The 15,873-nt window shown below is 39.2% G+C and overlaps 1 protein-coding gene across 2 annotated transcripts in view; it reads left to right on the top strand.

The window, feature by feature from the left end:
• The window catches only part of MCC (MCC regulator of WNT signaling pathway), a 205,038-nt gene that overhangs the window by 140,514 nt on the left and 48,651 nt on the right, over positions 1–15,873 (top strand). For both annotated transcript variants that reach the window (XM_027712627.2, XM_027712630.2), the window contains 2 exons: positions 6,533–6,669; positions 11,403–11,566. In XM_027712627.2, the coding sequence (XP_027568428.1) occupies positions 6,533–6,669; positions 11,403–11,566 (301 nt within the window). The remainder of the gene's footprint in view (positions 1–6,532; positions 6,670–11,402; positions 11,567–15,873) is intronic.

Raw genomic sequence — 15,873 nt, 5'->3', positions numbered from 1 at the left:
ACACTGGATCATTACATGTTACTGTGTTAAAGTAAACTGTGTATTAGACTACATGGAAACATTGTTCTCTCTTGTTTTTACCCATTATTCTCAACGTAGAGAAGTTGGACTAGAATGCAAAAGGAGCTTCTTATAGTTTAGCTAGTGAGGATGCAACTAAACAACTAGAATCTACAGATTTCCTAGAGAATAGGAATTAGATTTCAAATTAGATTTGATGGTTTTGTGGGTAACATTGGCATGATGCTCTAGCCATGTAGCAAATTTTCAGTTTTCCTTACCTGTTAGCTGCAATTTTTGGTAGTGTGCTTTATTTGTCCTTCCTTTTAAATATTTCTTTTAGCACAAGGCAATATTGTTACAACTACTCACTTAACCTTTCATGAAAATATTTGTATGCAAAAAGAAGAAGGTTTGGTGTACCATAAATAAGAGGAAGTATCAACACACACACACACACATATATAGCACTTTAAAAGCAGTGGTAGAATCACATTATGTTCATTTTATTTAAGAAGATAAATACTCTTCCCTATGAGATGCTCATAACTAGTGATGATCATGGTGAGATTTTTCAGGTATTTCCTATACTGGTAGTACTTCTCTGAAGAAAAATCCCCCTGACTCCCTTATTCATTCATGTTTGATACCTCTGCAGACAAATTTTCTATTTGTCTTGTTTCAAGTTGCCTTTCTTTTCAACATGATACTGTCCATACTACCCTCCTCTCTGGTAAAGATCTACCAATTGAATAGATGAAAAGCAAAATCTGAGAAGCACTGATTTTTTTTTTTCTTGAATGACAGATGAACTCTATGACATTTAAGAAGAATTTTACAAAGAATTCATAAAAATGGTTTGTTTGAGATCCCTGTGCCAAAGTAAATGCCAAGTGGTGTTCAATTACAAAATATTGGAATCAGGTGGATGCTCTGAATGTTTAACCACATCCATAAATGAATCAGCTATGGCATCCATAGGGAAGTGAGGTGTAAGAGCCAAGCCTGATGGGAAGCTCATGTTGCTTCTTATGAAAAGTGCAGTTTTTCTTTAAAGGGATCAGAAAAATACTACTGCAACACCACTGTCGTGCTCTTCCAGTTTGATTCAATCATATGAGAACTCGTTTTGCTCAGGCAGCTAGAATGCCTTATCTGGTTTTATTAATAAGAACAAAAATGTTTGTTGTTAGTGGATTTTTTACTTCCTTTAATGTTGGGAATAGCTTGTTTTCTTTGGCAGGCCAATAATTTGATGTCTGGGGAACAGAAGAGTAATACTGCCCCTAAAAATTGCAACCAAGTAGATACTGAAGGGATTACATACTGTCTGTAAAGACAACTGAAAGAAGGAAAGCTGATACTTCCTGCTGTGACTTTCTGTAAATCCACACTGGGATCCACATGTGTCACTCTTGAGAAGCTGTTCAGTCCCACAGAGCAGGGATGGTGTAATTGCTGTCCTTTGCTAGATCACGTGTGACTCACAGCGCTCCACCCTTGGCTCTGGGGGCTGTTGAGTCCAGGAGCTGAAACAAAACAATCCTGAGAGAAAGCGTTCTGGGACCATGGCCCTGTAGAGCCTTGGCATTCATACTTACCTTTAAACCAGAGCACAGGAGGGATTTTAGTTTTGATTTCTCTCTTTGATACCTGTAACTAAAACAGAGCAGAGGCTTTACTTGCAGTATCAGAAAAATTGGGCTGTCTTTCCGGAAACAGTCTTCTTGAGTTTACTTTAATTGCATAACAGATAAATGTTTCCCCAATGCTGACACAGTCTGACTGGTCACTTTTTTTCATGTATAGGTTTTAGGGTGTAAAAATAAACTAACGTAGCTTGATGTACTGCCACTTTATGACATTCTTCATAGTTCCTTCCAAAACCCCAAAATATTCCAGAAACAATTGGAAGAAACCAGAATTTTGTAGAGAGTATTTGACTATCCTCTTTAAATTGTATTATCTTTAAATTTGTAGCTATTTGTCTGAGTGTAAGTAGTACCCTTAGAAAGTAGGGCAGAAAGTAATCAGCCACTGTGTTGGAATCTGAATAAGGTACTGCAATGGTTTGAAGAGGAGTGTTGGCTGACTGTATAAGCTAGTTAATATTCTCCATTCAGAGAATTTTTCTGTGTTTTTTTGGTGTGAATATTGGGAGGTTTTTTGCCTTTGCAATATCAGTTTAGAGGTGTAGTGGCTTTTGCTCATGAGGTTTGGTAATGCCAGCTCTGGAACAGTAGAATTGTTTGGGTTGGAAGGGACCCTAAAGATCCTGCCATGGACAGGGGCACCTTCCACTAGACCAGATTGCTCAGAGCATCATCCAGCCTGGCCTTGAACCCTTCCAGGAATGGAGCATCCACAGCTTCTCTGAGCAAGAAGACAGCTTAAGTCACATGTTGATGCACATGTCTTTTCCCAGGCATATCTGACCTGCTGATCTTAGTAGTAGTTATCTTACAGGAATATTTTAGAAGTTTACAGGATTCTTCTAGGTTTGCTACCCTTTTCATGGGTACAGCAAGTTCCATGTGTGTGTCCCCATGAAATTAGCAGCAGCTCTTGCACTAGATTCTTCCACCGTTCCCTTAGAAAAATGAGTTCACCATGGTTGTGGGAGCAAGCCAGCACTCATCTGCAGTTGTCTCATCTCCCTGCTGCTGTTGCTGCTTTGGACAGCAGAAAAGGTGAAATACAACTGTAATTGATATGATATTAAGGCTGAAAATTGAGTTGCTGATACTCAAGTGCAAGTAGACCAGCCTTATGTTGCCAAGGTTCTCTGTCCTTTGACAAGATGTATGTCACTCCTGTTTTCTCTCGAAGTGTGTACAACTTAGAAGACAGCAAAACCAATCAGATGGATCTTCCCAGTTATAGAGTCATTTTGTAAATACTTGGACATAAAGGTTACACTGAGTAACTCTGAAGCACAGAGAGGATTTATAAATTATACAGTGGTGTACTAAAATGGACTTATGTCTATATTAAAGATGAATATTTCTGACTTCAAAAGTTTTTAGTGTTGTCTTAGATTCATTCAAACCTGATTTTTTTTCTTAATCCTATTTTTGGCTGTCAAAATCATCTGTAACTTCAGCATATGACTGTTTTTCTTAGATATCAAATAGAGGTTTGGGTAAAGGAAAAGGAGAGAGATCTTACTGCTTTTAGTTCTAAACCACTGGCTGTTTGGGTACATTTCTGCAACTCTAAAAACAGACTCTTAACAATGCAGACAGAAATATACTCTGTTCAACATTGGTGCCTGCTAAGAATTATTTGAAACAATTGTCAAGAAGAAGAAGCCTGTAACCTGTTGCTGGAAAACCACTGGTTTAGACTTACAGCTTTTAATCTGAAATATATTTAGAAAGTAGGTTGTGTTGGAGTTAATGAAGAAGAAGGAGAGAGAATAGACAACAGCATCAAATGAGATAACGCACGGCACTTACTCTCACATTTACATAGTGACCTGCAGGTCTAATTGGAGCTTCTAAATATGTGCTAGGTGGAAGCTAGCACACTTTGGATTCAATTCAAATGGCAGTGTGGATGTGATAATGTTGGCTTCAGCATACAATGCCCAGCTCTACCTGCCCTCAGTGATTAATTCCCATATTGTCTCAAGTGAACTAGTTCAGAGGGACCTCGCCTGTCTATACGCAGGGTGCAGTGAATCTCTGAGTTGCTGTGCACATGCACCTGTAGTATTTTCTATCTGAGGGTCTTAGAGAGCTATGAAATATATTTACATTTTAAATATATATATTTATATATATATAAAAAAATATAAAATATATATATATTTTTAAATATACTTACTTAAATAAAGTGTGTGTTGAAAAACTGCTGCCACCTAAAGTGTGAAGCCATGCAGCATTTGGAGCTGTGAAGAGAATGTGAACCTTGTCAGCATTGTGTAAGTACTCATCTTTGGTGTGAAAGGATGCTGGAAAGTGTGCATTTTGCTCACTATTTGAACACATTTTCCTCAGAGTCTGTGCAGCACTTGTGATCCTTGGGTGCACCTGAACATGAAGAAAGCAATTAGTGCATAAGTACCTGAAAACCACACTGTTTTTTCTCCAACATTGATCCCACATCACTCTGTGCCTAGAATGACTTGATCTGGTCTTAATTGCCTCCAACTCACCATTCCAGCAAGTGGAAACTATCAGAGCCCATTGCAGAACAAGCAGAACCTGCCTACCTGCTTTCTCTATCCAGGCTGTCCATGATGGCAGCAGTGAGAAAGTTGTAATGCTTCCACCTCCTGGAGTCAATTGCCAAGCACCTTGCATCTCCAGTGCCTCTGGAGGACTCTTCTTCTCTTTTGGGGAAAGATGAAAAGCAGTATCTTTTGTTGCTGTCAATGTCAGTTTCAAAGGAGAATTTGTATTTGTGATGTATCCCTGCCCTTGAATTCCCCCTTGTTTTTACCCTCAGTCTGTTCCCACTGGGATTGGTGGTGGAGTGATTGATTGACCTAGCTGTCACTTTACCAGAAATGGATTTCTGATCTTTCTGGTCAGATCCTAGAAGCATTAGTTCACTTAGAAAATGACTTCTCACCTGAGTCATCAGAAGAGTGTGAGCTCTGCCACATGACATACTTTTCAACTGCTCTGAGATACTGAGGGCACTTAAACCAAAAAACAAGAACTGGTGCTAGCTACATGAAGCTGTGTTGTGGTTTAAACAGAAAATTTATGCAAGAAGAACCCAATAAGAGTGGTGAGAAATTACTATTACATGTACCATTGTTTTAGGGTCAGTAGAGCCATTTGTCCAATTAAAGGTAATTTAAGTTTTAAAAATGTAGGACTAATTGTTTCAGAAATTAAAAAATAAATTACCTTTAGATGAAAAATTACAACTGTTTGAGTGCTTGGTAATTGTTTTTGTGCAAAGCTAATTACTACTGGCTTGTTTTGTGGCTAATAATGAACTAGTTCATGGAACATTAACTCGCTCTTATGTGTCTTCATTTCACTATTTTAATTCCTGCTGTTCATGATTGAGTTCTCACACTGTCTGAAACAAATATTGCATGGTAACTCAAAGACCTTTCTTTGATCTAAGTCTCTGTTAACTGGCTGACCTGCGTTTTGTTTAATGGTGGTCACTAAGTGCTTTTGATAAAGTCACACTGTCTTTGTGCTGAAGCAAATGTAAGGGGTAGAAGAGCATAGTAGTTCCTGTAGAAAATACATCTCAGTACTTTGGGAAACCCTGCTCGGCAAGCAAACTGAAATTTCCTTTTTGGAGTTTTTTTAAGACAGGTTCATAAGTTGTCACCTCTGCAACTCTGAGAGCAGACTTCACTTCTGTTATTGATCCCTCTGTGCAGGGGCCATCTTCTCTGCTATTTTGCCTAAAAAATGCAGACACGAGTCCAGGCTGAATGCTGCAAGAAACACTCATCACCATACACAGTGTATGTGGCATATGCACAGCAAACCTAACATTACAGATACCCCTCTCAGATGCAGATCCCCAGACAGGTCTTTGCTTTTCTAACTGTTTCCAAATGCAGACAGTTTCATTCTCCCACTTTTCTGCTGAATCTGCTGCAAAATTAATCTCTTCATGTGATTCAATGTGAAACAGAATGATAGCTGTTTTTCTACTTTCAGAGGGGCTCTGCACCTGGATAAACTGATGTTTTTCTTATCTTTAAAAGAGATACTTTAATGTAAAAACAGTCACTATGAAAGTAAAAAAAAAATTCAGAGTCAAATCAGTAAGAAAAAATGTTTACAAATGTTCTCAGGAAAAGCTATTATTCATTTACTTATCTTCTTCCCCAGTGCTTTCAACTCTTTGTGTGGAGACAGAAGGGAAAATCCTTAATTTTTTAAGCTCATTAGCTTTAGCTAAAGTATTCTGTGTCCTCAATTATTTTAGTTGAACCAGCTTGACAAATAAGTTAAAAGCTAGGTAACTAAAAGCTAGGTAACTAAGGCTTTTTATTTTCTTCTAACTCCAGCAGTTCGGTGCAATCCTCACTTATCTGTTCTCTCTTTTGGGAAGAGAAAATGAAAAAGCTACCTGTCTCTAAGAGCATTTTGATACACATATGCAGGTATGTGCATATGCTTGCTTTGCACACAAGCTGATGACATCCTTGAACTGAGAAAGAGACCAAAACCAGTTATTTCTAACCACTTTGGGATCAAATCTACTTGTGCTGATCTGTGTGAATTGTCAGTTGGGGAGCTGCTGCAGATGTCCTTGCACACATCCTTGCTAGCACTCAGTTCCACCCATTGTTTCCTTCTACAGTGGTCTGGAGTAATAATGAACTTGGGAATAAAGAAATGGAAACCAGGCACTGGCTGCTGCAAGTGGGTGTTATGGGCATAGCACATAACTTACTTTGCAGTGAACGGTATTAAGTCTTCTCTACTGACTGAACAAAACTTTTGTGGATTGTACCCTGTGGCTCAGCTGACAGGTCTGAAATAAATGTCACAGAAGGTACTTCCTCAGAGGATTTTATTTCTGCCTTTGCTCTGTCTCCAAGGGAGGAGGATGAGTACTCAGAGCTGCGGTCGGAGCTCAGCCAGAGCCAGCAGGAGGTTAACGAGGACTCGCGCAGCGCGGACCAGAATTCCGTTTCAGTACCAGAGAATCAGTCCACCGTGGTCACTGCAGATATGGGTGAGTTGTGATTCGTGGTGTAGACATGATGCCTTCTCACAGCAGAAGGGTAACATATAGCCTTTGAAATGCAGATCCAAACGTTTGATGAGGAGCTAAATTAATCTGGGATGTGCTAGTCACAACTAATGCTGAACTTCTACATGACTTATATGTGACTTAACCTCTGTGCCTTGGTGATAGAATCATTAAGATTGGAAAAGACCTCTAAGATCGTCAAGTCCAACCTTCAACCAAGCACCACCACCATATTCACCATTAAGTCATGTCCTCGAGTGCCATATCCACACAGTTTTTGAACACTTCCAGGGATGGTAATTCCACAGCTTCCCTAGGCAGTCTGTTCCCTCTCCATGAAAAAGTTTTTCCTAATATCTAATGTAAACATGCCCTGGTCCAGCTTGAGGCCATTTCCTCTCGTCCTATCACTTGTTACTTGGGAAAATAGACCACCCCCACCTCACTAAAGCCTCTTCTCAGGGAGTTTTAGGGAGTGAGAAGATCCCCCCGAGCCTCCTTTTCTCCAGGGAAAACCACCTCAGCTGCTCCTCATCAGACTCGTGCTCCAGACCCTTCCCCAGCTCTGTTGTCTTTCCAGCACCTCAATGTTCTTCTTGTAGTGAGGGGCCCAGAATGGGACACAGGATTTGAGGTGTGGCCTTACCAGTACACTTGCCTAGTCCTGCTGGCCACTGGCTGTGTAGAATAGCTATGGAGTTTAAAATGGAATATTGTTCATGAGAGCTCATGAATTTTGGGAAAGAAGAAGGGAGTGAAAGATATTCACATACCTTACATGTGCCTGTAAAGTAGTCTAACTTTAGAAAAGAATTGCAGACAGATTAAAAGTTAAGGGGGAAAGCATGGGTAATGGAACCTTTTAAGGCCTAATTATAGAGGATGTCCACACTTTTTTGCCTATCCATCCTTTTTAAAGCATGGATAGGCATAGCTTGCCAAAATGGATTTAGACAAGGAGGCATCTGACACAAGCTATTCAAAGTGCAAGGAGGGAGGACCTCCAGGCAACTCATTTTTTTCTGGTTAAGAACTAAGAAGCCAAGCACCTTTCCTTCAGAATTTCATCTATTTTGCCATTCAAACACAATTACTGATTAGTTGAAGAACCTCCACATAAGAAATAATTTCTCCATACATTTTGCAGTATAGGCATGAGCAGATCCTAGACCTTCAGCATGATGTTTTAAGTGTTTGGGCACAATTGATGAGACCCATAGCTGTAGACTAGCAGAAGTCTGGTGTGATCCTCACTATTCAGAACTTTGTTCAGAATACTATTTCTACTCTTTATACCATATTGTTTATAAATGTAAGACCAGCCGCTGTATTTCAATGTCTTTATTGAAACAGTATGATAGAACAGTATGTTCTGTAATGGTGTCTATGTAATTGTGAAATGTCTGACCGACAGAATTCAAAGTATTAACAAAATATTGGATGAAGATATTTTAGTAGAGGTTTTTATATTCTTAAAAAATTAATTGTTTTACTTTCAAAAGTTAATGTTCACTGTTATGTTCCTACTTGAACAGATTGTGACATGAGGACTTTTTTTTTTCCCTTTAATTTTCTTTTGACCAAAAAAGTGAAACTAATCCACTTTTTAGCATGTATTTTGGTATCAGGGCTTTGATTTTTTTTCTTCATGGGATGGAACTGAACCATGATTTGTGTACATTAACAGCAAGTTGTCTGTTTAAGTTTCGACTAACAGTGGGAAACAAGGCAATAAAATTAAATATAGTGTAGAAACCTAGAAGATGTGTATGTCTCAAAACACAGATGGCTAGATAGATGTGGAGCCAACCAAGGATTATTGATAATAACAGCCAAGGATTGTTGGTAATAACACACTACAAGAAGAACAGGATGTGGCTGGAGAAGGGGGCATGTATGGAGGAATGAGCAGCACTTTTCTGGGAAAAATGTTCTTGATCAGGTCCTGTAGAGATAAGTACAACACGGTACACATCAAGTGCAGAAGTGAGGATGAGAAGTGGGCATGGACTGTAGGGAGGGATCAAGACCACCCAAAAGCCCCAAAGCCTCCGACCCATTTCCAGAAAGGTCTGAAAGAACCGGCTGACGATGCTAACTGATTTGCACAGAAAACAAGAAACTGATCTCCAGAGCAGGGAAAACTTATCTATAAACAGGTATCCCCATAAAGCTCAGGTGTGCTTGTTCTGTATGTGTGCTCCAGCACCTCGAACACCCCAGCTGGATCATGCTGGAACCAGGACTGGTCATCTTTTTCTCTCTTTTTTCTCCTTCTCTCTCCACCTGTTTAATTCATCTCTCTCTATCTCTCTTCCCTTTCATGCTACCCTGTCATCCAAAACCCACTGCCATGTGTTTATGTAGTAGGTCAGGGACTAGCAAACCAATTTCCATGCCAAGTGTATAATCTACTAATAAAATTTTATGAGCTTTTGTGGACTCTTTGACTTTTGTCATTCCGTTGACCACAAGCATCTACAGATCTGGGGTGCTCCCTTCCCCTTAAGGGTGGGACATAACATATAGCAATAGACAAAATAAGAATCTCAGCTGTAGGGATTCTTGCATTTCTTCTGTATTTTCCTTATATACATAGACTGACTTTTTTGGGGGTCTGTTTCCATGTTCTTGAGAAAATAAATTATGCACACGCACACACACACAGATAGGTATATTTTTTATCCTTCTAGATATAGGTGTATAGAGATAAAATAATCATGATATAATAACCGTGTGCATGACTTGCTTACTACCCTAATGGAGTGAGCATCAGTGACTTAGTAAAGCCTCATGACACACTAATGCATGTGGATATGCTGCTCTGTTGCTACAGGCAATAAAACACCTAGAGCTAGAACTATGAATGCTCTCCAGTATATCTTGCAGATCTTATGATTTGGTTTCTGTCAGAAATAGGATTCTCACATGATAAACCATTATTTTATAGGGAAAATGTTATTGTAGTAGCAAAACCCAGCACATAAGATCTTCTGAAGGTTGCTTAAGTGTGCAAAATGTTCGTTATAGAAGGTGCTATGGAAACAAGTAAAGTCAAGCAAACAAAACAGGTTTTTGCAAGTGAGCATCCTGCTTGCTCTATGCTGCTTATAAGTGAGTGTTATTATCATTTATAAAGGGTTTTTTGGTATTATCATAAAAGATGGGTGGCTGCTAGACAGGAACCAGTGAATATGACTGTGGCAGGAAGAATGTAGCAATGAACCATGGGAGTTGTGGTCTCCCGGGTTCTCAGACAATACTTGATTGTCATTGGTTAGAGGGTCATGGGACATGTTCAGGCGTGGTATTTAAACCTTGGCAGTTTGAATAAACGGTAATTCTGCTCTGGCACTTGTTCGTGTCTGAGTGGGGTTCGTGCCTTGAACAACACCTCATATGACTTCCAATACAGTTTTGTATGTTGCCCCTTCACATTTTTCATGCAGTGTTGTGACATCATTCTAAACTCTTTGTTTTGTTCAGCAATAGGTTTGTGTTTCATAGCGTCATAGAATCATAGAAAATGCTGAGTTAGGGACCCCTCGGGATCAAGTCCAACTCCTGGCCCTGCCACAGAACCATCACCAAGAGTCTGCTTTAATCTCCTGTGAGAACCACAGCTATGAGACTGCCATGGAATTCTGACCGTCCTGAAGCACCTTGCAGCTGTAATACAGAAATAACACTCTCCAGCAAGAGTGCATGCCACTGTTTTTAGTAGGATATAGGAGCTGTGGGTGCACTGCCGTCTCATAATGCACCACTTGTGTGCTGTGCTGTGGGTAGCTATTGCAAACTCTTACCTAGAAATCCAGAAATACTAAATAGCACAGCACAAAGGTGAATTCTACTACATGTAGGAACTGCCACTGTCTGTCACTAGAGGAGAGCCTAAGAAAAATGAAAATAATTTATGAAGTGAGTCAGTAAGGTACAGAGACCCACTTGTTTTCACATATGGAGGATGCTATGGCAGTGCCCAAGGCACTAGAAGAGGTTAACCTAACATCAGGAAAGGAAGCGATAATCTGCTGCATTTTATAATTAAAATAGCATTGTGGTATAAGCTGCTAATATGGTGTAGTATGGAACGTAACAAAAAATAAGCTGTGGTGTTATGATTGCTGAATATTCTGCAGTTGCAGAAGAAGGAATAGCTACTAAAATAAAACATAGATTCTTAGATAGTGGGTAGGGATCATTTATGTAAACACCAGGATTTTTTTAAGTCAGGTAGTATCTAAGTACACCCACAAAAATTCCTCTGAAAAGCATCAAGTCATAACATCAATGAATGTAACAGACAGAAAAAACAGTTGAATTTACAGAGAGAAACCTATGAGGGTAATAAAATCAGGATAATTGGCTTTGAATGGTCAAAAGAACAACATAAAGAAACGTCTTATGATATGAGCATGTGATGTCTTAAAATGTTCTTTAGACAAGAGGGGTTTTTGAAAAAAGAATGAGCACTTTAGATAAGCAGAGGGACTGTTTTGTTAGATGGGAGGTAACTCATTATTTAATTTGGTGTGGTTATGGTATTTAAGCCTATCAGTTGGTGAGGAAAAAGTGACAGAGTGCGAGGACATTCCTTGAACAATATCAGTCCTGGCTATTCTGCAAGAGGCGCTTCTTGGGTTAGAGTTTGTTTTTTCATTGAGTCACTAATTGTTGTGATATTTGTTTTGTTTTGTCTTGTTTTCTTTTAGATAACTGTAGTGACTTGAATTCAGAACTGCAAAGAGTGCTGACAGGTCTGGAAAATGTTGTCTGTGGACGGAAGAAAAGCAGCTGCAGTTTGTCAGTAGCAGAAGTGGACAGGCACATTGAACAGCTCACTACTGCCAGCGAACACTGTGATTTAGCCATTAAGGTAATGGTAGCATTAGGCTGTAAATACAGTGTTGCCTGACACACTGGATCACTTCTGTAGTAATTGCACTTCACTTCCAAAGGTGCCAGAGTATTTCACATGAATCAACTTGAGTTCACAGTGTTGGGTAAGTAGTAATACACCTGTTTTACACAACTTCTCCAAGGGTTGGGAGGAGCTATTAATATACTTTTGATCACAAATCAGAAATGTATTTGTCTTATGCTCACTTCAGAGATAAGAGAAATGGGGACACTCAGCACTTAATTTACTTTCTTAAGCAAGTTTGCTTATCCAGCAAACAGGTTGTCACTTGCCCGAGGTCCTACACCTGATCATTGACTGGTAACTGAAAACACAGTGCATATGCCTGAGTTATCACTTGGCTGTCTTAAAATATAAAGCCAATTTAACGTGAGGCATTGTTAGTTCAAATGAGACAAGTCAGACACAGGAACAAGTAATTCAACTGATACCTGTATGTCTTGCTTGTGTTGTACATGTAACAGAACAAGAAGAGAGTTGCCTGCTGGCTCATGTAACAAAGGGATTGCAATTCAGAACCTGAAAGCCAGGGAGACACAGAGTATCTTATATAAAGGGGAAGACCTAAAAAAGTTTCTTTGTGTCAAATGGAAAGGTGTCAGTGACTCATTTATACAAGAAAAAATAGATGACAGTTTGCTCTTCAAGAGGGGTGGACTGTAACCCTTTTAGATGGCTTTGACAGCTCTTTGGCATACTACTGAGAAAAGTTCCCTCTGTCTCTGGTGGAACCTGAGGAATATAATGAAATAAAAAAAAAATGATGTTGAAAATAGTAATTTGAAGAATGTCTGTGTATTTGAGAGAGAGAGAGGAAGACAGACTGACTTCTGGTCTCTTGGCATCAGTATTAAAGCAGTTTATTTGAGTGTCTCAGAGGATTAGGATCAATACTTTGAATGTTACCAAGTAGCATTTGGAGTTTTGAGGTTAACTGTTTTCAGAAGTGAGTATTCACCAAGAGAGAGACTGTGGATCCTGGAAAACAGGTAGAGATCAGTCTGTGTGAGGTCCACAGAGGTATCTGATGTGAGATGAGATCAAGACGTCTGCAGGAGTTGGATTCAACAAAGTGTCAAAATATCTGCCAAAACCTCAATTCTCAAGCTTTTTATTTTAATCCCATTTTTTACTGTTGATTCACATTAACTACTGTCACACTTTTGTAATGGTAACTAACTATCAGCAGTTTCTTCCTAGTCAAAAACACAAGCCTTTTTATCTTCATGTGATCTGTACATGCATAGCCATTTTGAGGGGAAAGCTTTTCCCCAGTGCCTGTGCTTTAGAGGCTGGTATTGCTTGAGTTTGACAAGTGATAGCACGCAAAGATTATTAACCTTTCAGGAAGATAGGAGTCTCTGTGATATGCTTGATTATGCACTAGGAAGTGTGTCACCAATGTGTTTAAAATAGCAAAACCTACATGCAGAGCCCCCCTCTACCATTCCATCCATGGCAGCAGGTTATTTCTCCTTTCCTACTTCCTCAGACAAAGAACTGAGAGGTTTTTAAAATGGATGGAATCATGAATGGAAACCTGAAGTATTCTGACTCTCTTTTGCTTTGACTGTTGACTTTTTTCGTCACCAGTGGACTAATGCATCTGAATGTGTTGAATCCTTCTGCTTTGATGGTTAAATGTCAGTAGGTTCCTTCTAATGCTGTTGGTGGTAAATTGGTTTTTTTGTTTATTTTATACAAATCATGTGACCCTATCTAAGTCAATTGTTTCTGTCACATAAAAAGCTGAAAAGACTTTGAAATGAGATTTATCATAAATTCTGGTAGGAATAAATTCTACCATTGAGTTATGTCATGTGAAGGAGTACTTCTTTTACTTCTTTCAAACCTGATACTTAGTGATTTCATCTGATATGACATCTGTAACACAACACCTCTTGTAAAGAAATTAAGGCAGAGAGTACTGATGGCAGTGTCAGAGACAAGACTGGAATTACCATGATATGGCATCCTGCCCTGTGCTCAGAACACTGCATTGTAATTCAATCCTATGCTCCCTGAAATTATACCTGAATTTATCTTCTGTGCAGCAGATAAAACTGCTCTGTGATACTGCTCTGAAAAAAATAAACAACACTTAGATATATCCATGTAAACAGATATATCCAAGTGCAATTTTTATGTTTTATTTACCATGGTGGATGGTAACATGTTGGTCGTCAAACTGGAGAATTGTGATAATAGTTTAGTCAGCAAAAAGATACTGATCAGGGCAAAATGAAGGAGCAGAGAAGGAAGCAGAATGGTCCCTTGGTTTTGTTAAGGATTATAGGGCAGCCCTTAGTATGACTCTCAGACCCTGATGCTGTCGATGCCTGACCTTTGTACTTGTGTGGGCCTGTGATAGCACTGGAGCCGTGAAAAACAGCAGCAACCTCTCTGTCTGAAGATACCTCTGTGGTGTTAAACCACTGCTGCTGCTTCCTCATGGCAGTCCTTCCTCTTTTGATGTTGCCATAGGGTTATCACCCCCAGTAGTGCTCTGAGGAGGAGAAGAGGCTTGGAAAAGGGAGGAGTTGGAAAAACAGCAACACTCAGGAGCATGGGGAATAAGGAGGTAGGAGGTAGCAGCAGAACTTTGTGTTAGGTGGGTGAGAACACAGCAGGGGAAGTTCAAGAGGGGTATGGGGGGAAGAAGGGACAGGAGAAGACAGCAACAAAGAGGCTTTGTTTAAAATAAAACTGGCATCATCAAAAGAGATTTCTCCTGCCATTGCAGAGCTTTTCTTCACGTAAGATTAACCTCCCTCTGCTTATTCAGAACTTGAACTCATTGTCATGCTGTGTTGAAATAATTTACTTTGTCATAATTTGAGACCTATAGGTCCAAGTGAAGCTAATGTAAGGGAGAGCTGCAGCTTCTTTCATTTTACAGAGATGTTGCAAGGCATTGCTCTTTTAGAAAAGTAGTTTCAGCTTACTACCAACTGTGTAAGTAGAATTATGATGTAGATGCTCTGTCAATAAAAGTTTATAGTTATGACTGTAAATGTATTGCAGTTTTATAGAAGAGAGACATGAAATATGATTTAAAAGGATAAACTGAGCTTGACTGTGAAAGGTTTGTCCCTGCTTCCTCTATAGAGGCATTTCAAACTAGTTGTTAAAAATATGTTTTTGCTTTTGTATAAGTGTCTTTTCCTTCTCACCAAGGAGTCTTGCTGTAGCCAAGATTTATTCTTTAAGATTATTGCATTGATAAACTTAAATAACCAACTTATCATTGTAATGGACAAATAATAAGATTTGATATGTTTAAGTCAGATAGTGCTGAAAACATTGGGGAAATTTCTTGCAGAAATAAAAAAAAAAAGGGAATTGTGTTTCCGACTTGGTTTGTCATTTTCAGCTGTACTCTAATTGGTTCTTTTAGTCCCTCCTGATTTAAGGAAATAAACAAGGCAGTAATTTTTGTTATATTTAAAATCCTAAAGTATGCTGAATTGGAAGGGATCAATCAGAATATAAAAGTTAAGTACTTTTGAATAAAACAACTAAATAGACTATTTTTGACCTTGGTGCATGATTTATCTTCCATATTATATGTAAAAGTATAGGCTTTAGCCGTAGCTTGGTTTTGGATTTTCCAATGAAATGAAACTTTCTGCGTTGCTAGTTACATCATATATTCCTTTTATTTTCCATATTTCTTACCATGATTTTTATGCATACTGCTTTCAGAGAGATTCAAAAGCTTATAAGTGACATTTGGAGTGCTTTTGCTATTTGAACACAGGCACAACATGCACTGTGTACTAAATTCAGAACTGCACGTTGCTCCCTGACACATTGAGTGTTATGCTGTGTTTCAGTATGTTGAATGACCAGTCTGACAGTAAGTTTAGCCATGGCAGTATTCCCTTGCTGGTGCTGGGTGAATGTAGTTTTGAAGTTGCTGAATGTCCCCAGTACTGAACTGTGCCTACAAGGCACAGTCCTGAGCAAGGAGGTGGGATGGGAAGTGCTGAATGGCACTATATGTCTCAGAGAAACGCAGCACTTTTGCAGGCATTAGAAAGGCTGTAACATCTTCTGATATAATGGAAACCTAGCTAAGGACAGAGTTCTTTTTTTTGTATTGCTGTCACATCAAGGAAAGAACAAGCTCAGGGACATGGGAAAGAAGAGTCCTCTTTTTATCCCCTCCCACTCTTTTCTTTGCCCTTTTGTGATGTTGGTCTAGAACTGAGAAATGCCCCATGCAATGCACATTCACAAGCTGCTACTTTCTGCCTGTT

Source organism: Pipra filicauda, unplaced genomic scaffold, assembly GCF_003945595.2.
Source record: "Pipra filicauda isolate LSUMZ 115617 unplaced genomic scaffold, ASM394559v2 scaffold108_size2327098_pilon, whole genome shotgun sequence".
NCBI lineage: Eukaryota > Metazoa > Chordata > Aves > Passeriformes > Pipridae > Pipra > Pipra filicauda.
The sequence above is the reverse complement of the archived record's forward strand: the minus strand, read 5'-3'. Positions and strand labels throughout refer to the sequence as shown.